Genomic DNA, 25,232 nt, shown 5'->3' on the forward strand with positions numbered 1-25,232 from the left:
GGCATCTCTAGCTGATTAATTACAACCTGGTGAAACAGGCATGAAGCCTTTCTGAAGTATAACTACTTTTGTAAGCCACTTTGTCTGTTCATCTACTTGGATAAACTGATTCTATAGAGAAATAAAGGGTCAGATCCTTTTTCAGCGTCTTGAGATGTAAGCAGGTAGCTTCCAGTGACCACTACCTAAGTCACTACATGCGCCTTTTAAAAATGGTCCAACAGCAAAGGTAGGATATTTAGAAGTGCAAGGGATGAAACCAGTGGTTCTCAACTTTTTTAGGACCCAAGGCCCCACCACAGCTTTTCTAAATTGAGTGGTGCCCAGTTTCATAAACTAACTGGTATATCCCCGTGCTTATCTTTTTTTATTATTATTATTCTTAATATATTTCATGTTCCAGGTCAAATCAGCTCTAAATCATATCAATTGAGCAGGACTCAATTGTTCCAAAAAACCATATTGACTGAGCAGGCAAATCTCAATCATCCTAAACGCCACCTAGGGTGCACCCGCCAGCATCTTCTGTCGCAGGCCCAAGCGTGGATTCGGATGCCAGAAACTACAGGCCAGCATCCTCCATCCCAGACTCTTTAGCTCAGGACTTCAGATACAAAGCAAGTGCTCATCTCCTCACACAGGGCTAGGGGATTCTCCAGGCAGGGTCAAGCCAGAGCCTGGATAGTCTGCTGATCTCCTCACAGCTCCTGGCACCCTTCAAAGCCTGCGGCAGCCCCCACGGGGCCCTGGTTAAGAAACACCCCTACCTCCCGCTGGCGTTCAAGGGGGGCTGAGCACCAGAACCCCGCAGGCAGTTGCAAAGTCAGGCCAGGGAGACTGCCTCCCATCTCCTGTCTAAAGGCACGAGTCAGGGCAGGTCGTGGGGCTAGGCCCGGGAAGGGTTTACCTGAGCCACGCTCGCCTGAGGCCGAGGCGGAGGCGGAGGCGGAGGTGGCGGCGCCGCCCCGCGCCCGCCCGCTGCCGACATCCCGCGGAGCCAGAGCCGATCGCCGGGGCTCCGCGCACGGGACCAGCGCGACCCTCCCCGCCAGGGCCCGTCGCCGGCCCGCGTCCTCCTCCGCCACAGCCGCTGCCCGGGCAACCCGCACGCGCCGCCAGCAGCGCCCGCCCCGCGGGCGGCGCCCGGAGCCGGGCGGGAGCACGCGGTGCCCGCCGGCCCCTGAACCCGCGCAGGGCACCCAATGGGGCTCAGCCAGCCGCTGCCGCTGGCCCCGCCCTGCGCACCGCAGGCAGCGCCCGCCGGCCCCCGGCTCGTGCGCGTGGCGCCCCCAGGCTGGCGCGGGGCGTGCGTGCCCGCGCCCACCGCAGCACTGGGGATCGGGGGCCACACACGGCCCGTGCTGACCCCTCCGTAGAGCAGCCGCGATCGGGGTTGGCCGCAACTGGGCCTGCACAGAAGCTCATTGGGCCTCCGGGGCTGCATGAGTTGGACAACCCCGGCCTCACAAAACACAGATACGCGCGTTCCGGCGGCCCCGGGATTCAAACGGGCATTGTCTGCTCCAGGTTTTGTACGCTACGAAGCATCCTGCTTTTCATGTGTACGTGGGGTGGGTCGACAGGGGTGCAGTTACACCCCCTTTGTTTCTGCTTCACCCAAACTTTAAAACCCACCTTCAGGGCCAGGCCCGCTTCCCCTTTCCCCACTCTGCTGTGGGGCCGGGCTGGGCCCACCCCACCTCCCTACTGCCACTTCTGGGCCAAGCGTGCCCCCCCACATCCTCCGTTTTGGGGCCAGGCCTAACATGCCACCCCCACCTTCCCCGCTGCCATTTCAGGGCCAGGCTGGGCTACTCTTCCCCCACCGTCTGTTTCATGGAGGGGCCAGGCCTGGCATGCCCCTCCCTCACCCTTCCTGCCACCATTTTGGGGCTGGGCCCACTCCTCCTACCCCCGGCCCCCCCCATCGGCCCAGGTCTGCTGCTCCCCCCCCACCCCCGGCCACCACGGTGGGCTGGCTTCGCCCCCCACTTTGGGCCTGCTACTCCCCCTCACCACACCCCACATCAGGAAGGAGCAGCATGGACGACAGAGGGGGGGTGAGGCCCTCCTATATTCGCCACCTGCAGGGAGCAGCGGGGAGAGGGGCTAAGCGAGAGCTGCCCCACCCCCCACATGGCGTCCCGACCCCATTTCCCCCCATGCCGATGCAGTCACATCCAAGCAAAGGGGGAGGCTAGCCTCGCCCCACCCTCGTTCGGTCCACTCTGTTGCTGCTGCCTCCAGGGAGCAGGGAGCTGTGCTGGCCTTGCCCCACTCCAGCTCCATCCCGTGTCCCCACTATCATGCTGGTGCTCCACTGTGCCACCACCTCCTGTCCGAACTCTATTCGCACTCTGATTGGTTGTTTCCATCAGGCATCAGAGTGTGAATGAAGTGTTATGCATAGTCAGACTACAGCTTTTATAATATTAGAATACAACTGAAATGGACCACCTGCATCACCACATGCAGTCCTTCAATATAGGTCTTATACTCGTATAAGACTGTACTAGCTATACAAGGCTATATGCATTTAAGGCCTAGTTTTAGCATGCCATATCAAGGAGAGTTTGTTGGAAGGATGATGGAAAAAATATATAATTCCATATACTGAAGTTCCAAATACAATGGAGGATAAATCCTGCCTTCTTTTATACTAAGGGAAATCTCAAATTGCTTTGTTTTTCTTTACTTGTTGTTATATTTGTTAGACACCGACTCCATGCGGTGCCCAATGACTAGGGACATGATGATCCAATTGCTCATAGATCCTTTTACTCATTAGCCAGAGCAAGCAGAGAGCAAACACCAGCACACATTGCTTGCAACAGCATTATTCAGAATGGAGACAGCTTCGGACTCGCTCCCAAAAAACCACAAACCAGGGAGCCGCCCTGAACAATAGTTTTCCCACATTTTAAGCACGTTGGTTCGTGCTTGTTACCATTTATTCCACCCTCACTTCTCCTTTGTTCCACCCATTTCTCCTCCCATCTCAAGCTCTGCCTCTGTTTACTGTTTGCTTCTTTAACATGGACTTGCCTATGCATTTCCTTCATTTACATGCCTCTCTGCTAAGAGTGCCTGCATAGGGCCATGAACTTGGCTTCTCTCAGTCACTTACTGGTTCTTTTTGGTTTCTTGCTGACTTCAGCAGCCTCTCCAAGGTCTTGCTTCTACTTTATCTCGTAACGATAGCTGTTGATCTGCATGCTGTTTCCTTTTACCCAATGATTTATTCATCCTGTATACTATTGCTTTGTTAAGAAACTTACTTGCCTAGCATTTGCAAGGTTATTTTAATACATCATTCTGCCTTGTGGTCAGCAGCTTTTGCTGAGACACAGATTAAAGCCTAGCTTCAGCTGAAAATCAAGTGTTCCCCAAAATCCAAATATTGTCACTCTAACAATATTCATAGCTATTGAACTATGAACAGAACCTGCATCATATGTCCAAAGGTACTTGCAAAGGTACATTTGGTGCTTTTAGGAACCATAGCTTTGAGCAACCTGAATTCTGGATTGAAAATCTCAAAACCTGACTTCCCATTGATATATGTCAAAGATCAAAGTCTTTGATTTCGGATGCCGATGGCAAAAGGTCAGAGGCTAACACAACAAACTCTGCAATTGTAGTCTATCTCTCTGTATTAAGAGTGCTGCATATACATACCCCTGTCTGTGCCTCATTTCAAATCACTTGAGCTCCCATATGAGAGAGAGAAACTGACCTTGACAGGCCAGCACGAAAGATAAAGTACCTATAGTAACGAGATTAGCTGACTTTAATGAAACTGTAAGATCAGAATAATGTGTCGTGCTTACCCTCTTGTGACCAAACAGGCTCAGTACCACCTAAACTAAAAGAAAGCCCCCCCCCCCCCTTTCTTGAGGGATGGGCTGCCAGCATGAAACCTGAGCAAAAAGAGAGCACAAGTGCCAACTCGTTAATTATTCATGCCTGGCATGTAGTAATTGGTCACCTGGCCAAGTATAACTTTGAAAGAACTTCCGCCCAAAGCAGAGAACTGCGTATACACTCAAGAAGAACAGTTTGTGCACAAATATTATCTCTCCGCCTTCGTATCTTTCTGGCATACCCCCCCGTCCTTGCCAGCCCGTCTATCTCTGTCGTTATCTTTCTTATCAAGAGCTCTCAGTAATCTCAAACTGCAATGGCTTATGTGAATTGCTCGGAATCTGTAACAAGCAACTTTCTTACCCACCCTGTAAATGCTGGGTAACATGATATCTGCATGCTGTAACTGAATAAATCAACTCCTCTGCCTACGCTGCATCACATCAGTAGCGTAAGTAAAATAAACTTTCTGTGTAACCAATGCGCTTTAAATCATCTGACTCCTGCTCCCCGTTAACACCCACCTGTCCGGTCATAAATCCCCCCTCACACCAAGCTGGTCGTGCTGACCCAGGCTCGCAGGTCAAGGGTGCACCGGTCATCGAGGCGCGACAATATAGAGAATGTATTTCCTTATATGTTACCCATCATATCTCTAATGTCATTGGAGTCATTTCAGAGACAATTCAAAATGTTATTTTCTCAGATGGTGATACACCGAACACTTGATCTTTAAAATAATTAGACCTGATTTTCCAATAGAAGGAGAAAATTGTTGCAGTAAATGATAATGAAGGTGCCTGAATACTTCTTATGTGATAAAATATAGGCTCAAACGCAGCATACTTTCATACATGAGCAGTCTTGATGAAATCTCTGAGATTGATAATGTAAATTGAGCAGGATTTGGCACTGACTACAGTAGAATACAGATTATACAGTAAGTAGGAATAATAAAATGAAAGTGTTACACACCCATGGTGCTAAAGGATTGCCAAAGTGTAATAAACCCAGAGTTTAATGGGGAATACACCTCATACAGTTCAACTTAACTAAAATCTAACTTTTATTAATACATTAAATGTTATCTTAATAGAGACAGAGAAAAAGAAATTTAGTCCATTGATCTTACCAAATGCCTCCCCCTCCCCCCGTCTTTTATGTTTTTTCTTTAACTTTACTCCTCTGATGACTCTCCATTTCTGGGTACCACTGATTGGGTTCCCTGTGATCTGTTCATGTTTTATCCTGTCAGCATATTCCTTTGTTCCAACAAACCCTTCACATGCACACATCTTAATTTATTCATTTACTAGTGACCTAATTTGGGCATGCCCTGGACTCCTAATTTGAGCTGTCCATCAACTCTGGAAATTCCAAGGGCTCTGCAATTGGGCACTGTCCAATTGGTCCCCTCTTATCACCTTTCATTATCAACCCAAACAAAAGTGCTGCTGTTCCTGTGTTATGTACACACAAAAGACACATTCACTAAAAACTACACTGAAAAGACTTTGAGGCAGAGAACATTAAAATAAAATTAAAGGAAGGTTAGGAAGTAGTACCATGCAATTAAAGGCCTTAAAAATAAAAGGTGAAGTGGATGGGTGTATAGGGAAAAAAAGGCTTCTTTAAATATTGTGTAAACTCTGCTGAATGTTTGTCAGGACTCAATACCTTATCTAAATTAAAGACTATAACAGCTCTTCTGATTCCCATTTTAAGAAATCAGAGCCCTTAAAGCATTTCTTTGTTCATTGTTTTATTTTGGCAATAGTATCTGATCAAGCAAAGTCTCCATTTTCGCTTCCTAGTCATGGATTTGGCTGATGCTTAGCTGTGGAAAATGTGCACAAAATATTTAACTGATCTTTTTAAAGGCAGTTTCTCTGATTCGATCTCAATATTTCTTTTGGGAAAAGAAGTATCAACTTCTTTAAAAAAAAAGATCAGGCTATCCTGCTAGTAATTTTTATTGGACAGGAGGGCTCAGAGAGAGGAAAGCCAAACTTGATAGATCCATGTTGAAGGAGGGGACAAAAGGGAGGCTTGTCTGTTCTATGGTGTTGTTACTGATTCACCTCCGTAAATTGCTTAGCAGTCTTTCTCTGGGAGGCTAACAAGAATCTAGCAGAAATGAGTCAACAAAACTTCACCTACCGCTTCCCATCAAGATCATTATCTATGGAAGGGAGAGGGGGAGGAGTGTCAGGTTTATATTCCTAACCTATTACATTTCCCAACACCCTACTTCCCAAAATGAGATAAAGAAATAAAACTGTAATCATAATTCTGTTTCATAGATTACAGGTTTTCTAAGTGTTGCTAAAGAAATAAGATTTTTCACTTCTTCAGTCTTACACTGTTTGCAAAATGTTCTGTTCCCCTAAGCTCCAACACCTGGACAGTGCACTGCTTCTTGGGCTCCCTCCCTGCAGCAAGCCCCTCTTTACTGATCATATTCTGTCTTGGATGTGTGCAGAGAGCACAGAATTTCTTTATACATAATCCTGCAAAACAGATATATGTTTACTTTTTATTTCACACAGCTCCCCCTGCTTAATGACAGCTTCTCTCTTTTCCCCTTTGCAGCATGGTAAATTCTCAGATGGGTACTGTGGGATTCTTTCACTCCCCTAAAGAAGGAAGCTTGAAAATAAATAATATCTTAATGTAGTTGCTTGGCTGAGGTATAATATCACAACTCTGTTGTCTTCAATGGAGTTAGGACAGTCTATCTAAGGGTATCCTTTCTTTCTCCCTCCAAGAAGACTTTTGTGAAACAGTGGGTTGTCTTCTTACACAAGGACCCTGTTAGAGTGCTAGCATATCACTCTTTACTCACCTTACAAAATGGTAGGAACTCAAACAGATGGATAAAACAATTGGAAGGTTACAGAATCTATTGTTCTCATGGCCAGCATATTGCAATATGAATGGGTTATAGAGCCATTTTGACATCACTGATTCATTTTTTACCAGGTAGTTTTAGCCAAGAGTCATTTTCTGTAGTTGGGAAATACTCACCATGTATCTGAAATATGATGAATGTGGAATTTTACTTACTGCATGCATTAACTTGTCTTGACACCTAGATCATTGGATCAGGATTTCCAGGCTTCTTTAAGCTCACTGTAAAACCGGTTTTAATGGCGCCACTGCTTGTTTTTTATGAGACATTTCTGGTTTCTTAGCCAGGAATTTCAAGATGAGATAATTGGAAATCTGAGCTACTTGTTAGAGGCCTCTGAGATCTTAAAGGAGAAAGAAAAAGATGTTTGTTTTATTCCTCTTATATTAAATATTATTTTTAATGTCTATTTGTGTTTATTCATCTTTTTTTGTATTTGCTTTCACTGGTTTCTGTAATTCATACTCTTGGTTTTTCCTGTCTTCAGTTTGCTTCTTCAGTAACTGCTTGTATTTTTTATTATTATATGGGATATAAGGCAATATATTACTGTATAAGTATAGTAATTTAGTGTTATTTAATATGTCTGTGAGGCACCTACCACACTCTTTGGTAATGTGTAAGTGCTGTATAATAATAATAGGGTTGGAATATCTTTGTAGCCTTGATGGTCCTGTCCTGAGTCTCTTCAGTGTCATACAATACTGTATAATAATATACTAATAATATAATAATATAAGGCTTGTGAACTTGGACTATATTTTCCCTGGAAGTCATGTATTGGGACATTAAGCATGGATAATAGGGTGACAAGGACAAGATCACCCAAAAACATATCTAGCAACAGAAAGTTCCTGGCAAGGGAATTGAAATGAATGATAGAGAATTGTACAGTTATATTAATACTGATTATGTTATAAAAACCACTGTCACTGGCTGGGGTGAACAGATTCAATCCTGGTTCTGATATTATACTTTTTGTTATAAAACAATGACAGGCCAGTCTATATGTAGGAAGTCCTCACTGTCTTTCAAGAAGGCCAGATGCTCAAGTCTAAATGTGATTTTTAAATAAATGGGAGAGGGAGATGCTGCCTCCTAAGTACAATTCTCATTCTCATAAGAATCCAGCCAGCAATGAAGATTCTGCCACTCCTGCAGATGCTTCTCCAAAGTCCATGAAGTGAAAGAACATAATCTCAGGTCAGTCGCACAGAAATACTCCAGGAAAAAGCAGCGACTGTGGTTCAGATGGTATTAAATAGTTTTACAGCTGATGAATGAGGGAGGCAACCTAGTGACAGGGGATGCAGAAAAGACTGATGTACTCACTGTCTTTTTCACCTTAGTCCTCACAGGCAAGGTCAGCTCCAAGACTACTGCACCAAGCAGCAAAATTTGGGGAGGAGGTGAGCAGCTAACAATAGCAAAAGAACAGGGTAGGGACTATTTAGAAAAGCTGGACATATACAAGTCCATGGGGCTGGGTTGTATGCATCGGTGGGTGCTGAGGGAGTTGGCTGATGTGATTGCAGAGCTGATGGCCATTATTTTCGAAGATGGCCATTATCTTCCTCATCAGAAGCCCTGGATGATTGGAAAAGGGCAGACATAGTGCCCATCTTGAAGAAAGGGGAAATGGAGGTTCCAGGAAACTACAGACTAGTCAGCCTTACCCAAGTCCCTGGAAAAACCATGGAGCAGATCTTCAAGGAATCCATTTTTAAGCACTTGGAAGAGTAGAAGGTGATTAGGAAGAGTCAGCATGGATTCACCAAGGACAAGTCATGCCTGACCAACCTGATTCCCTTCTATGATGAGGTGAATGGCTCTGTGGATGTGGGGAGACCAGTGGATGTGGATTACCTTGATTTTAGCAAGGCTGTTGCTGGCAAGCCAAGAAATGAATGGACTGTACGGTGGATAGAAAACTGGCTGGAGCCTTGGGCTCAGAAAGGAATAATCAATGGCTCAATGTCTAGTTGGCAGCTGGTATGAAGTGGAGTGCCCCAAGCAGTGGCAATGCATAGGGGGTGTATGGGGGTGCCCTGAGAGCACTGGTATACCCCCTGACATGCAGCGCTCCCTGGTTAGGTGATGGGCGAGGGCAGGGAGGCAGGCAGGAGCACTGGTGTCCCCCTTGCAAGCACTGGCCGGGGAGTGGGAGGGCCGCTGCCATTTCCTAACCAGTGTGATTGGCTATGGGGGGGGGTCAAGATTGGCCGCAGGGGGTGCCCCCCCTGTTGCTGACTGGTCACTTGGGGGGCATGTTCCCCTCCTGACTAAGGTGGCACCAGTCGCCCATGGCCCCAGGGGTCAGTCCTGGGGCAGGTTCTGTTCAATATCTTCATCAAAGACCTGGAAGATGGCATAGAGTGCACCCTCAGCAAGTCTGCAGATGACACCAAGCTAGGGGAAGTAGCAGATACACTTTAAGGTACGGCTAGGATTCAGTATGACCTAGACAAATTGGAGGATTGGGTCAAAAGATATCTCATGAGGCTCAACAAGGACAAGTGCAAAGTCCTGCACTTAGGATGGAACAATCCCATGCACCAGTACAGGCTGGGGGCTGATTGGCTGGGCAGCAGGTCTTCAGAAAAGGACCTGGGGGTTACAGTGGACAATAAGCTGAATATGAGCCAGCAGTGTACCCTAGTTGCCAAGAAGGCTAATGGCATACTGGGCTGCATTGGTAGGAGTGTTGCCAGCAGGTCAAGGGAACTTGTTATTCCCCTCTATTCAGCACTGGTGAGGCCACATGTGGAGTACTGTGTCCAGTACTGGGCCACCTACTACAGAAAGGTTCTGGACAAATTGGAGAGAGTCCAGTGGAGAGCAACAAAAATGGGCTGAGGCACATGACTTATGAGGAGAGGCTGAGGGAACTGGGCCTATTTAGTCTAGAGAAGAGGAGACTGAGGGGGGATTAAATAGCAGTCTTCAACTACCTGAAGGTGAGTTCAAAAGAGGCTGGAGCTAGACTGTTCCCAGTGGTGGCAGATGACAGAACAAGGATCAATGGTCTCAAGGTGCAGCAAGGGAAGTTTAGGTTAGATATTGGGAAGAATTTTCTTACTAGGAGGGTAGTAAAACACTGAAACAGGTTACCCAGAGGGGTTGCAGACTCTCCATCCTTGGAGGTTTTTAAGATCTGAGTAGACAAAGCCTTGGCTGGGATAATCTAATTGGGGGTAGTCCTGCTTTGAGCAGAGGGTTGGACTAGATGACCTCCTGAGGTTTCTTCCAACCCTAATTTTCTATGATTCTATGAAAAATATGAAGTTATTTCAAATTAGTTAATTGTCATGTCAAGGGGAGCTTTGGCTAAGGCTGAAGGATTTTACTTTTCATCTAGTTGGATGCTATAAACAATATCCACAATTTTTTAGGTGACCGTCATCATTTAAAAGAATGCATTCCCACATCAGACTATGAATTACTGATCTTTCCAACTCCCATGTTTTTGTATGATCTTATTAAATCTCTCTTTCCCCATTGAAAGCACAGGTTAGATCCTGGTGGCTGGATATCAAGGTATCAGGGGTAGGCAATGTTTTTGGGCAGAGTGCCGAAAACACCCACAGCCTCACATGCCAGAGGCAGGTGGGGGGGAGGGGGGGGAGCTGCAAAGGACCCAATCCTTGAGGTGGCAGCACAGCCCTAGCCGCTTCCCCAAGGTGCGTGTGCCAAGCAAAATCCTTCACGTGTCACAGTCTGGCACGTGCTGGGGGCTGCCTACCCCTCATTTAAGGTGTATGCATCATGAAATCACTCTGGTGCCTTGTTCCCAAGAGGTTTCCTAACACCAGAAAACAGGCTCCCCACAGTTCCCGCACCTCTTCCCTCCCCCGGAGTGGATGCTGCTCGTGCTGGGCCGGAGCCCCTTGGGAAGGACTGGGCTGTTTCACTCCCGTGTTTGGATTACGTAGGGGTTTTGCTGTTTGCTGCTCAGGGGCCGTTTCCCCTTTAGGTGCACTCTCTACACTCATGTCACTGCTTGCTGTCACCCTTCCCTTGCCCTGCCACCTCCTCAGGAGGATGCTGAGGTCCTTCCTCCATCTGCACCTGAGGACTGACCACCCCAGCGTCGCCTCTGGCCACGGGCCGCCTCGGGGCGCAGCGGGAGCCTGCCCTGCCCCTCGTGCTGGCTGCTCCAGCCCTGCGCCGGGCCCCGGGGAAGCCGCCTGGCGCCGAGCCGCGGAGGCGGGCGCCGGGGGCAGCGGCCCGGCAGGACCCGCCCCGCGGGGGCGACGGCGGCGGCGGCGGCGGGGCAGAGCCGGGCCCGCGGTCCGCGCAGCATGAGCGGGGCCGCGCTCCGGCCGCTGGCGCTGCTGGCGCTGCTGGCGCTGGCGGGCGCGGCGGTGCTGCTGCAGGACAGCGCCTACGACGGGCTGCTCCTCGCCGTCCACCCGCGGGTGCCCGAGGACCCGAAGCTCCTCGCGAGCGTCCAGGTGAGCGGCTGCGGCGCCTCCGCAGCGCTGCCCCGGCGGGGCGGCCGCGCGTCTGGCCGCGGGGGGTCGGGCGCCCCGCTCCTGCCCGCGCGACTGAAGCTCTGGCCCGGGCCCGCGCTCCTGGCCCGGCTGCCGAGGCGGGGGCTTGGCCGTGCCCGGGCTGCCAGGAAGCGGAGCCGGCAGGTAGAGCTCAGAAGCCGACTGTGCCCGGCTGCTGGGAAAGGGAAGGCCTGGCAAGCCCGGACTGGGCCAGGTCTTACCGACCTCAAGTGAGAGCGTTCAAACATTTTTTCCAGCAGCAAATTAAATGTCAGGCTTTATGGCCTGTGGTTTTGTCACCCCAAGGGGGTGCGCGCAGAAGCCGTGGTCTGGGGTCAGCGCTCAGCTCCTGGCTGCCTGGGAGATGACATTTGTGGGCTAAGGCATCTTTCTTAGTCACAGGGGAGAACCACTTTCCCCTGCAGGGGGTAGTACGCTGACCGAGGTAACGCATTGTTAGCCTCCCACTTTCACTTCCAGTGGGAAGATCTTGGCTATAGGTGGACTTTATGTAAATCGGAGACTCCTCCCTAGCTTGCTTCTGTTGCCGCATGGCTGAGAGCAAGCAAAACTCGGGGGCATATGAACCCCAAGCCACATGCTCGGGGGCTTGGGCCTACATAAAGGATGCCTGTCAAAGGATTTAGAAGCATCTGAAGCCTCAGGCAGGGGTGGAGGATGCATGCCAGTAGCAGGGCAACATAAGTTCTTGAATGACTCACGGATTTGGAGTTGATTTGGTGGATATGGCTTGGAACATGAAAAAATTTCCATTAAAAAAAAAAGGTTTGTGGGCTAAGATCAACCAAAAGCATCCGAATCCCAAGACCTCCGGACTTGGGCCTACACATAGGACACCTGCCAATGGATTTGGGAGTATCTGAAGTCCTAGGGTGAGAGCCTGGGATGGAGGATGCTGGCTGGTTGTAGCGCTGTACATGGTGTTTAGAACTACTGAGTTCTCCCAGCTTGATGGATATGTTTTTTGGAACAATTGTATTTTGCTCAGTTGATATGATTTGAAACTGATTTAGCTGATTTCACCGGCAACATAAAATATATTAATTAAAAAGTGAAGTTTGTAGTCCTGCCATAAACCCCATGATTTATTTTAACCTAAAGCAGTGTGATGTGATAATGCCTGTTCATAAGATACACTGAGATCCTTGTATGGGAAGGGGTATTACATACACAATATATATATATATTCAGTATTTTTCCTTTTTCAGAATTATTGCCTAACACTTTTCCTGCTTACTGACTAATAGTAACATATAATAAGCCACAGAACTAATACCCAAATAACATAAAATAACAAACCACTTAATTAATGGTCCTGTTGACTTACTGTTTTTCTTTCTGTTAATTTTATTACTAGGATATGATAACAGAAGCATCTTTCTATTTATTCAGTGCTACAAAAAATAGATTCTATTTTAGGAATGTAAAGATTTTAATACCTCCTACATGGAAAGCAAACAATTATGAGAAACCTAAACAAGAGTCCTATGACAAGGTAAGGTTCAAAGCCTGTCTTAGAAACTAAAATATTCTGACAATTAAAAAGTTGTAATTGTTTTTAATGTAATGTTCAGGAACATTAAAAGGCAAAGTACGTACACAACAATATCTGTAACAACCAGGAGAACACCAGCCAGATTCTGTGATCCAATAAATAGTAGGGACAAATAAGGAAAAAAAGAGGTTGTTTCATTGTTCCCTGTTCCTGTCCCACTGGCACAGGACTAGTTAGGAACATAAGACCAAACTAATTGGTGACTAGTTAGGTCTTATATTCTAAATATCTGTAAAGTAACATGTGGTTTTAAGGTATAAGAATAACATGAATAAGAACAACAACAACGTCATGGTTAAAAGTGAGAGGTAGCAGAAGCCAGTGGATTTGGCATGGGTCTGGAATACAGGAAACCTCAAACTATAATACTGGTGTCCCCATTCATTCAGTGAGTGCTTTGGATAACTTATTTGAGGCCAAATCCTATAATCCTCATTCATTTTTAATTAGTCATGATGCAAAAGTCCCTGAGAAACATCACGTAAGTATCTATGTAGATAGTGATTTAAGATTTGCCCTTAATCACTAATCGTGCCATTTCTTACCTATAAAATAAGAATAATGATATTTTCTACTTATTTCACTAAAATGTTGTTATAATTAGTTAGGGTTTGTAAAGGACCATGTAAGGATTTTAAATACATAGTCAGGTAGTTTTTAACATGTCATTTTTCCCCACTCTAAGTTATTCATTGACCCAATCTCTTTAGATGTATTTAGTCTTCTTTTACATTTGGATTCTGGCAAACAAAAGTACAGTATACGAGAGATAGTTCAAGCTCAGACAGACTTAGGGCACTGACAGATGTGCAGTTAGGTCCCTGTCCAGTTACAGCATTCCCCTGGACCCATTAGACATTAGCTGTTGGGTCTGGGGGGTTGGGGATTGTCCCGGCACCCGAAGAAGCTGGGAAAACTTACCAGAAGGATGGGCGGAGAGGAACGCCGCGGCAAAGGGAGAACCCTCGCGGCTTGTCAGCCGCGTCTATGTACAGCTGCGGCCGGCAGCTGACGATGACATCAGACACCAGCCGGGAGATGTAGAAGTGGCGGCCGCCGCTTTGGGGGCGGTGGATGGCTCGGGGATCATGCGGCGGGACGGGAAAGCACTGGCAGAGGACCCCAGGGACAGAGCCCGCCAAGCTGGAGCCCTGGAGGAGGAGGCGACCCTGATCGAGAGCCCAATGACAGGGATGACGTCTGATTGTGCGAGGAGCAACACATCGGGTGAGCGATGAAGGATCGGGATGATCCAAGAAGAGTTTGGGGACTCCAAAGTAAGTTCTGCAACGGTGGGTGCGGGACTTACTGAAGAGGGGCGGAAGACCGAGAATCCCTGGGCTGAAGGGAGATCGGGGCGGGATCGCCGCCAAGACCCAGGGACGTCGGGTCAAGGATCAGGAGTGGGACAACCGGAGGGCTACTGAGGGGGGAATCCCTTCCCCTCCCGTCCCAGGCTACTTAGGATCTGGTGGAGGGATAGCGATATAGTTAGTGACGACACAGGGGAAGAGCCGCACTGGGTGGAGGGCTTGTGGCGAGGGGTCGATAGAGGGTGCAGATTAGGCTCCGGTGTAGGTCACGGTGAGGAGGTCAACCGAAAGGTAGCAGCATAGCGGCATCCTACAGTCTGTGGGATTGAGTAAGTAAGCTGTGGGAGAAGCCGGTAGAAGCAGCGAAGCCGGATCAGAGAAGCGGAGCCCAGAGGTGGTGGGAGGCTGGGGTGTAAGGGGTGGCGAAGCCCTGTGTGCAACCGGCAGGCCAAGCCCAGGCCACTGAGGGACCCGTGCACTAGCCCCGCCCCACTAAGGAAACACCAAGTTGTGGCCTCAGGCATCCAATGACATGCCTGGACCCCTCACCTGTCCCTTCTATGGGGTAACCCACCAGGCTGTGGGGGCTGAGGCTATACAGCACCCCATCTTTGCCTTTCACTAGGGAGGCACTGGTGTGGCATTTCCTGGGACCACCCTACCACAGGCAGCCCCACCACACCATCCTGCCGCAGCAGGGTGTAGTTTTAGGTCATTCTCCAGGACCAGCAACCTCCTCCATCCCCACAGTTTCTACCCTTAACATCCAGCTGTTCTGGGAGCAGCAGTACTCCAGCCAGAAGATGTTCACCCTTTGGCTCCCCAGCTGCAACTGCCAACTCAGCTCCTAGGGTCTAGGCTTATACTGAGGCTGCCCAGGCCTTCATCCAATCCACGAGCCCTCTTGCGATCATGTGACCACCTCATTAGGCCTCACCATACCTGCTGGCAGCTCCACAGCCTGTTTAAGCCACTTACAGTGGAAGGCACTAAAGGTGCGGTGGGACACATAGCAATCCCCTGGAGTTTTGCATACTACTAGACTCAGATAGTTGGCCATGTGTCAATGTTTTCTTTTTTCTCTATTGCTTTCCTAATCCATTGTCCCATTAACAAAGCTTAAAAGGGCAGTGATACTTGTTTGGGTGGAGACTTTGAGACTCAGAAGACTTGGCATACAAATGAAATGCAAGACAACAAAGAGAAACAAAGATGGCTCATTGCAATAGACAGAGCTAGAGCACAGTGGTTCTTAATGTTTGGTCTTTTTTTCCTCATCAGGAGTTCTGATCTTTGTTTAGTTTGATTTCAGTGAATTAGAAACATCCCACCCATTACTCAGAGCCTTAGCCCATCTACTAGGAACTCTGAAAGCAACAGATAAATGCAGTATACTTTAACCAGACTCAGTAATAGGACTAGTCAGAAACTATGTACCCTCCATTCCATATAAATTCTTAAGAAAATAGATAAATTCCCAAGTGGATGGTGCCATTGCTCATTTTCTATATTTTTAGGTGGCAATTGGATAATACTATGGTAAGGATCAATCCGGCTTAGCTTTGACTTTATCACGCAAAATATTTGGCTTCAGTCTTATAGGAATTACAAAAATGGTTTGAGTTCTGGAAAAACTGTCTTACCAAGAGAGACTAGAAAAGCTTAATTTAGTTAGTTTATCCAAGAGAAGTTTAACAGGTACATTAATCACAGTTTATAGTACTTACCTAGTAAGAAGATTTCTGATAGGAGAAGTCTCTTTTAAGTTAACAGGCAAAGGCACAACAGGATCCAAAGACTGGGAGCTGCAGCTAAATGCATTCATATTAGGAAGAAGGTACAATTTTTTAAAGTGACTGTAAGTGCTGGATTCTATCACTTTTGTTTAAAGCAAGACTGTACAGCTATGGATACACAAAAGCGAAATAAGTTTGAAGGACGTCGTAAATTTCTATGGCCTGAGTTAGGCTGGAAGTTGGACTAAATTATACCAACTGTCCAGTTTGATCATGAACCCGTGAATCTTATTGACTTAAGATATATTTTTCTTCCCTTCTGCCTCCCAACAGTCACACTTGAAAGACATCAAAAACAGCCCTAAGAGTGGTCCTTTTTTAACCCCATACACACTATCATCCCTATCTACTATCAAGGCACTTACAATACCAAACCACTCCACAGTATACACTGTTTACATTTCTGCACTAAGGCCCTGCTGTCTTCCCATTTTTATCTCCTTTCATGGTTAACTATTCGATACTAAAGTGAAGGCTCATTAAGGTATTTCTGGTCTTGCTTTTCTTTTGGCCATTCTATCTCCAACTGAGGCTGCTGCTCGACTACAAAACCTCTGGATTATATGAGTATATCCAAGTAATAACTAGTATGCAAGTTTGCTGCTCAGTAAATCCCTCTTAATTCTGTAGTTTGTGCACATTCCTTCATTCCCTTGATGGCCTTAAACCAAGAGATTTTTTGGGTACAGACAGTCCTCAACTTACAATGTTTCAAGTTACAATGTTTCGCACTTGCGTTTATAAATTGACACCCTGTTTCAATTTTATGACATCAGTTTCAACTTTACAACACTTGATCCAATGCAATGCTGTGTCGCTTATCTCCCTGGAGAACATCTGTCCAAACTTCTTTGCACAGTTTCTTTAAGAAAGTAGACAAGACTCCAGAAAAACCTGCAGCCAAGACTCCTGAGAAGACTCCAGCCGAGAACCATTCAAAAAGTCCAAGCAAGAGCCTTTCAAAAAGTCCAGCAAAGTATCCTAAAAGAAATCTTTCCAAATCAATATGATTGCTATTTACAATATAAAAATGTTAATGTATCTATATTACTTATCTATAATAGATCAAGTACAAAATTCTGGAGTGTTTTTAGTGAAAATAGGGTATCGGGCCTTGGTTCCAGACCCAATCCCCCATTTATAACATTGTTTCTTATGAGAAAATTGGTTCCGAGTTACAATGTTTCAACTTAAGACGCAGTTTTCAGGAACCAATTGTGTCATAAGTCCAAGGACTGCCTGTATTCTTGTTGAAGTTGCCCCAATTTTAGGTACAGGAAACCTGTCCTACAATTTTATACTGATTTATTTTTTATAATGTTTTATCTCTGGGAAAATAGAATATTAGAGAAAAAATATTGAAACGGCATATTGCTGATTAATGGTTTCAAATCATGTTGTGAAGATGACTAATGGCATACTAGGCTGCATTAGTAGGAAATCAAGGAAAGTGATTCGGCCCTGGTGAGGTCACATATGGAGTACCGTGTCCATTTTTGGGCCTCCCACTTCAGAAAGGATGTAGACAAATTGGCAAGAGTCTAGTGGAAGGCAACAAAAATGGTGAGGGGGCTGGGGTACATCACTTATGAGGAGAGGCTTACTTAGTCTAGAGAAGAGAAGACTGAGAGGGGATTTAATAGCAACCTTCAGCTACCTGAAGGGTGGTTCCGAAGATGATGGCTCTCAGTGGTGGCAGATGACAGATCAAGGAACAATAGTCTCAAGCAGCAGCAAGGGAAGTTTAAGTTAGCTATTAGGGAAAACTTTCTCACTAGGAGGCTAGTAAAGCACTGGAACAGGTTATCAAGAGAGGCTGTGGAATATCCATCCTTGGAGGTTTTTAAGACCTGGCTAGACAAAGCCTCAACTGGGATGATCTAGTTGGGGATGATCCTGCTTTGAGCAGGGATTTGTATTAGAGATCCCTTCCAACCCTAATTTTCTATGCTTCTAAGATTCTATGTTATCAATACTAGGCAAAGATTAATATAATGAAAATAATTCTAAAATAAACTAATGTGTTTTTGCTGTTACAGGCAACTAGAAAGTATAGAATAGCACATCTGAAACGTAGAAACTGACTGTATCTTTCTTGGCTTGACATAGGAAAAGCAGCAAGTAAATTGGATAACTTCTTGTTTGGCAGTCCCTCATAGTTGAGAATGATTGTCTTCCATGTTTGTCTTATCTGCGTGTCTGAAGATGGCTGATGAGGCCTATGTTCAATCAACAGACTACTGCATCTTGGACACGTGTTTCCATGGCAGGGAGGGGGTGGCACTGGATTACCGATTTGGTCCATGACTCACTGTTTGTGCTGCTCCCACTTTTTATCTCCTGTTGTTATGATTTTTCCAACCAAATTTACAATAACAGTGATTGCTAGACTGTAGTGTCTGCCTTCTTAAACATAGGAAGACTGATTGTTATTTCCACTAGGGTCATATTATACCACTCTAGCAATTTAGAGAGGTCTTAATATGGGTGTAAATATATATTTTTCCCATTTTCAAGAACTTTTATAATGCTAGGAACATGTAAAGTGGCATAAATGTAAATGTAAATTAGATTCACAATGCTATTTATTGTATAGGATAATAGAAAAATAGGATTGAAAGGGAGCTTAGGAGGTCCTCTGATCCAGCTCACTGTTCAAGGCAAGATCATCCTTGTCTAAACCATGTGTTTGTCTTAAAAACTTCCGGGGATAGAGATTTCACAACCTCTCTGGTTATCCCTTGCAATGCTTAGTTATACACCCAGCTAGGACACTTTTCCTAATATCCAACTTAAATTTCCCTTTTTGCAATTTAACACCATTACTAGTTGGCCTATCCCCTGTGGCCAAGGGCAGATCCAGAGCACATACAGCAGTGCAATCATACTCCCCCTTTGGCTGCATCTTCTTCTTTGAGCAGGGGCGGTAGGACTAGGGTGAACTCTCAGCACAAGTGCTAGCTAGAGCCCCTGCTTTCATGTAGCCCAGAAGGTGATCACTGCCATTCATCTGCTTTTCCCTGCTGCTGAATTCACCAAGGAGCAGAGAGAGGGAGAGGAAGGATGAACATAAAAGCAAGATGTCTGGGTAGACTTGCATCAACTTGTGAGCTCAGAGCTCATTACACACATGGAGCTTCAGCAGGAGTCCACACTTACCAGGCAGTCAATTCAGAGCTCACTGTGTATGTGTGGCACAGCCAGAGTTGGGAAGGGGAGGGAGGCACACCCCCTGTCCCTATTCCTGAGTATATAGGTCATCATCCTCTTTAAAACTATCTTTGATTTGCTTGAAAGACTATTTTAAAATCCCTCTTGTGTCTTTTCTTCCCCAGACTATATAATCCCAGCTTTTCCAACCTTTTCTTGTAAATTATGTTTCCTAGAACTCTAATCTTATGTATTGCAGTAGCATGTAGGAACTCTAGTAATTTACAAAGACCCTACTATATTAGGTGCTGCACAAGCACAAAGCAATACACGTCTATGCTTAATTCATTCAATAAAACATTTTTATAATTTTAGGCAGATGTCATAGTTGCTGCTCCTTATTGGAAACACGGAGATGATCCATACACCCTACAATATGGAGAATGTGGAAAAATGGGAAAATATATACATTTCACACCTACCTTCCTATTAAATGATAAGTTGATTGCTGTCTATGGATCACGGGGTAAATTTATGACATCATTCTTGATATCTCATTTTTGTTCTTAGTTGTATCTGGCAAAAGAAATGTGTCCATGGGAACTCTCTATGTAATGGTAGTTGCTGTCACATTCACAGATGTAAAAATACAATTAATAGGCCAAGAATAATAATAAATACTCTGCCCTTGTATAGTTCCTTCCAGCTGAAAATCTCAACGTGCCTTACAGAAATTAATTAAACCTCACAAAATCTGATCTGGGCACTTTGTAGAACAGAGTTAATATATTCCTCTGAAATATACTGAACTCTCTGAAGAGAACTGTAAAAAGTTATTAAAAATATGTTTCTGTTCTGCGTAGTGAATATAGACACCATATTTTGACACTAATAGAAATATAATATCCACTGTAAGAAATTGACAGATTTATAATTATTATTTATAAATTGTAATCCATTATTTATAATTTAGTGGCTATTTTATATAAAATGAAGTGAAAAAACAAAGCTAGGTTAGCTCAGAAATGGAAAATGTATGAGAGTTTTGCATATAAGGAGGAGCATATCTGATTTTGTAATAAAATGAAGAAAAATGTATGCTTTAACCCTTTTTTGCAAATGGTCCATGAACCTTTCCTTAGCATGTACGACTTGTCCTACCACTTAGAAACTCATCCTATCTGGAGAAAATAAAGAACTGGCTCTTGGAAGTGGCACTGAATACCTTGGATGTCTAATTGCAATTCAGTGTGCATGTTCTTCCACTCTGTCACTGCACATTTCTTTAAGCTTGACAGACATATAATGAAGTTAGAAGCCCATTTTAAAAAAAAACAAATATTAAAACAAATAAAACAAATACATTTTCAAAAGCTGACGCTTGAAGTTAGGCAAGTAGACATGTTATAGAAGCTCCTAAGTAAATTAATGCCTCTCCCTGTTTCCTCTGGGAGTTACTGGATACTTTGCTAATGTGATTACTATTCATCTTTATTGGCTAAATATGTACACACTGATCTTGTGCACTACAAACATGTACAGTCACAGTAATTTTAAAGTTACCACAGTTTACATGCTCTATTCCCACAGGCAGAGTTTTTGTCCATGAGTGGGCCCACCTTCGATGGGGGGTGTTTGATGAATATGATAGTGACAGGCCTTTCTATATAACTGGACAAAATCAAGTTGAAGTTACAAGGTAATTAATTAGTTTACTTTTACATTCAAATTTTGGTGGGCTTTATCAGTAGGGTTTGTTTTATAAGGGCCCAAATCTGGTTTGTTTCTGTAGGCACGTCATGTGTTCTTTTTTCCTATGACTGTTCAAGTGGTAACTATAGAATAAAAAAAACCCCAAAACAAAAATAAATTCTACAGTCTTAGTATTTTTTATTGGCTTAATGGATTAAAGCGACTGAGGAAGAAAAAATTAGTAGAATTTTTTCTTCTTTGCACAGACAAACGTTACTTCTACAAAAAGCTGCCTCTGCATTACTGGATTCCTGCAAGGCAAACTGATTAAAATCAGGTTCCACCCTGAATTGGGGCCAGTCTGGCATTTCTAAATAATAAGTATTCCATTTTTACTTCCAGGTGCTCATCTAATCTCACTGGCATCTATGTCTGTGAAAAAAAATCCTGCACTGAAGGAAATTGTGTCATTAATCAACTAACAGGACTTTTTATTGAAGGATGCGCATTTATTCATGAGAGAAATCAAATGGCAGCGGCATCAATAATGTACATGCAAAGCTTATCATCTGTGAGTACAGATAGAAAAAAAACAGATTTCTGATAATTTGTCCTTAACCATTTCTTTTAGAAATGCTAAGTTTATTTAAAATGTTAAAGTTGTTTAAAGCAAATGATAAAATCCCAAAGAATACTCAATTGTTTTGCACCAAGTGATGTCTCAAATATATGTGACTGGCCATAATTCTAGGATATCTAGAATATCTCTGGGACATTTGTTATAGTTGACAAATCACTTGGTACAGCTCAAGTCATTGTCAATATGTACATAGTAAATATTTGAGGATGTCCTTAGAATGACTGTATTAGCCATGTCCAATAGGATGATTGTATTAGACATGTGTTAAAACAATTAGCCATATTATTATTTTTACAGGGACAAATTCTGTGATCCTTATTCCCATGATAGTTCCACTTTGTTTCACTGAAGTTTTGCCTGAATAAGGATTGGTTTAGGTTGCTCTTATGAGCTGAATTCTGCTGTTTATGTGGTATTGCCGTGCTGTGCATGAGAGAGAAGTGCACTGCTTAAGCAGCAGTATTAGATGTCATGCTTTCTATGAGGAAGCAGTAGCCCTGTGGCTTGAGCACATGCTGACAAAATGACTGTTTTTATTTTTTATGCCTCACTGCTATCACTAAGTGTATAACCTTGGGAACTTATTTGACCTTTGATGTTTCTGTTATCATATTGATAAAAGATATAATAGTGATAGCTTCAGATATTTTCAGATCAAATGCTGGAAGGCACTATACAAATCCAGATTATTATTTTTCTTACAGCAGTACTTACTTTCTTTCATTGCTGTTTGGCTTTCTTTGGGTTTCTTTATTTTTGGTCTCTCTATTTTGCTCTATTTGTTTCTATTTCTAGGTGGCTGAATTCTGTGATGAAAGTAACCATAATAGAGAAGCTCCCAATATGCAGAACAGAATGTGTGACTATAGAAGCACATGGGAAGTAATAATGAACTCCATGGATTTTAAGAACAATCCTCCACTGAATACTACCAACCTCATACCTCCTCCTACCTTCTCATTGCTGCAGAACAGAGATAGAGTGGTCTGCCTGGTTCTTGATGTTTCAAACAGCAAGAATGGGGTAAATTCTCATTCAGATATACTGAAATCTCTTTAGTGGAAATGTATTTTCCTTTGTGCACTTAGACAATTTCTTTTTATTCACTTGGAAATATTTTCACCAAAGCAAAGATTTGCTGAAACATCTGCATATACTGTTGCTCAGTAAAGTATTTAGATTTGTAATTTTATGTATTTAGTAGGGTCCTTGGAGCCTGTGCAGCAACACTTTTTATTGTTCTAAATTAAAATTGTTCTTGAATATACACTGTGGAATATTTTATGCTGTTTTTGTCTCTTTGATTCTGATCTTTTCAGTAGAAAATTTACAGCTGCTTGGCTTCTTTATTGTGAGTTATTTGTTGTTTGTTTTGAACTTCTTTATATAGACTAATTGGATCAATCAGCTGCATCAAGCAGCAGAGCTGTATATTCTGCAGATTGTGGAAGAAAATTCCTATGTTGGTATTGTCACTTTCAGTCACTCGGGAGAGATCAAAACTCAGTTGCGTCAAATTGTCAGTGATGATATAAGGACACAGCTTGCTTCATTCCTACCAACTGCTCCAACTAGTGAGGGAACAAATGTTTGCGCAGGCTTGCAGCTGGCATTTGAGGTAATGGAAAGTGCCTAATTTTCTCTCACTTAAACAGGACAGTCTTAATTTAGCCCTTATTTTCTCTTCTTATTTTGTAACAGGTATAAAATCCAGAAGTTAATTAATGCAGGAGAATTTTCAGTATATTTCTTTTGATTTACTTCCTTTTACAATTTTGCATTTTCCTGTACCAGACCAAATAACTGTGCAGAGTGCATAATACATTAGCTTCATATTAATACTTGGTACTCTGTTATTAGGTGATCAGAAAACATGATGGAAATACATATGGCTCGGAAATTATATTGGTGACAGATGGAGAAGACAGTGCTATAAAGAAATGCTTTTCTGATGTGATTAACAGTGGATCAGTCATTCATACCATTGTTCGGGGGCAGTCTGCTGCAAAAGAAATTGAACAGTTTTCTAAAGAGACAGGTAAATTTTTTAATGACATTTTGGCCCCAATCTTGAACACAACAGGTTTTCTCAGTTCTGCATAAATGTTTGCAAAACTGAGATTCTGTCCTCGCAGTTTTGTTTTAAACAATCTAGGCAACTAGATTATCATAGTTGGTGTCTAAGGGCAGATATTTAAAGGTTCAGTTAAAGCCACTTAAAATGGTCGTGATTGATGTGGGCTTTCAATTTCAATTCCATCTGTCATTCCTGTACCATTCTCAGTATTAAAGGCACCCCATCCCGCAGTGTACTGGCTAATTCATGCAGACACAGTTTGTGCTCAGCCATTCGTACCACCTTATGCATCCTTACAGAGCAGTTATATTGTACTCACATGGCCTGCAGGCTCACTTAATTTATCAGTTGGTTGCTGGTCAGCTTCTCTCTGCTAATAGCTTTGTCCAGTACTTTTCTCTTCCAGCCACTTTTCTGTACTGTACTAACAGTAGTTGAGATGGGTTACAGGGTTTAGCTCAGGGGCGGGCAATTATTTCAGGCAGAGGAACACTTAACAGGCTTTGGTGAACTGTCAGGGGCCGCATAGGTAGCCCTGCCCGTCAACAGTTGCTACATCGGGAGCAAAGGTCCTGCCCCCTAATGCCTGACCTTTGCCCCTGGAAGCCCTTCCCCTTGCTGGCCCCCTCCCACCAAATACTCCTTTTGGGAGTGGGGTATTGCCATCTTAGAACCAGAAAAAACCCAAATCATACAGGACTCCATGGAGAAGCAGGAGGTAGGGCTCCCTCCACTCCTGGCAGGGTGTGGAGACCTGCAGGGGAGACAGCAGGCTCCAGTGTGGGGCTCCTCCTGCTGCAAGTGTTGGAGCTGCAGGCGTGCAGTGCAGACCCCTAGCAATAGAGCAGGCTCTGCTCCCTCCCCCCATGCCAGGCATGAACTCCCTGATTTCCTGCATGCCATGTGGGGGGAGTTTGTGGGGAAGTCTCAACACCCCCCCACCCACACCCTGCCTAGCTAAGCTCTGTGCTCCTGCTGCTCCTATGGGTGAAGGCTCTGCACTGCACTCTCGCTTTTGCCCAACTGCAACTCCAACCCACCACCAGCCCCCCACTTCCCTACCTGCAGCCACAAGCAAGCAGGTTCTGGCTGTAGCAGGAGCCCTGCCTGGAAGCTGCTGGCTGGGCAGAGCCCTTCTGCCCAAGAGGTTCCACCCTCGTGCGCACAAGGGCTGGGCAGGGTGCAATCCATTGTATGGGGTGCTGCAGGCCAGATGAAAGTGTTTGCTGGGCTGGATTTGGCCTATGGGCCAGATTTTGCCCACCCCTGGTTTAGCTGATCATGGTGTATGTCAGGCAAATAGCTTCTTGCCAAGCAATTTGGCAAACAAGCTTGTAAATGGCTTAGATAGTATTTAGGTGCCTAAGTATCACTGAAATCAATGGGGATTAAGCTTCTAAATACCTTTAACATATGGCCCTCTATTCTTGAAGAGTTCAATAATTTAAGGCATAATTACTAATTTGTGATATTTTCCAGTTTTCTCTGCTTGAAATGTTCAGCAGCAGATTGCAAAATTCTCAGATTTAAACATTATTCAGATTTTTTTGCAAATTTCTTCTTCCTGTAGAAAAAAGTTCTTTAACAGTTCTCTGCAAGTTTTTGACATGCTGCCCTTGCCCTTTATTCCTTGGACATATGCTCGTAATTCACTTGTTAATGTTTCTCTTCTTATGTAACAGTCAACATGGCTTAGTTCAAAAGTGACCATTAATTTTGG

General features: G+C 44.5%; 2 protein-coding genes across 2 annotated transcripts in view; one reads left to right on the forward strand and one right to left on the reverse strand.

The window, feature by feature from the left end:
* The window catches only part of ODF2L (outer dense fiber of sperm tails 2 like), a 61,371-nt gene extending 59,927 nt beyond the window's left edge, over positions 1-1,444 (reverse strand). Inside the window, exon 1 of the mRNA XM_090048518.1 lies at positions 908-1,444. Within this exon, the coding sequence (XP_089904644.1) occupies positions 908-1,444 (537 nt within the window). The remainder of the gene's footprint in view (positions 1-907) is intronic.
* Positions 1,445-10,924: 9,480 nt separating this feature from the next.
* Positions 10,925-25,232, forward strand: part of CLCA2 (chloride channel accessory 2) — a 30,155-nt gene continuing 15,847 nt past the window's right edge. The window contains exons 1-8 of the mRNA XM_090048430.1: positions 10,925-11,229; positions 12,647-12,784; positions 19,479-19,629; positions 20,694-20,802; positions 21,198-21,366; positions 22,231-22,458; positions 22,826-23,053; positions 23,296-23,473. Coding sequence (XP_089904556.1) covers positions 11,077-11,229; positions 12,647-12,784; positions 19,479-19,629; positions 20,694-20,802; positions 21,198-21,366; positions 22,231-22,458; positions 22,826-23,053; positions 23,296-23,473 — 1,354 coding nt within the window. The 5' untranslated portion in view covers positions 10,925-11,076. The remainder of the gene's footprint in view (positions 11,230-12,646; positions 12,785-19,478; positions 19,630-20,693; positions 20,803-21,197; positions 21,367-22,230; positions 22,459-22,825; positions 23,054-23,295; positions 23,474-25,232) is intronic.

This window comes from Crocodylus siamensis, chromosome 5 (genome assembly GCF_052110815.1).
Source record: "Crocodylus siamensis isolate JL-2025a chromosome 5, ASM5211081v1, whole genome shotgun sequence".
Classification (NCBI taxonomy): Eukaryota; Metazoa; Chordata; order Crocodylia; family Crocodylidae; genus Crocodylus; species Crocodylus siamensis.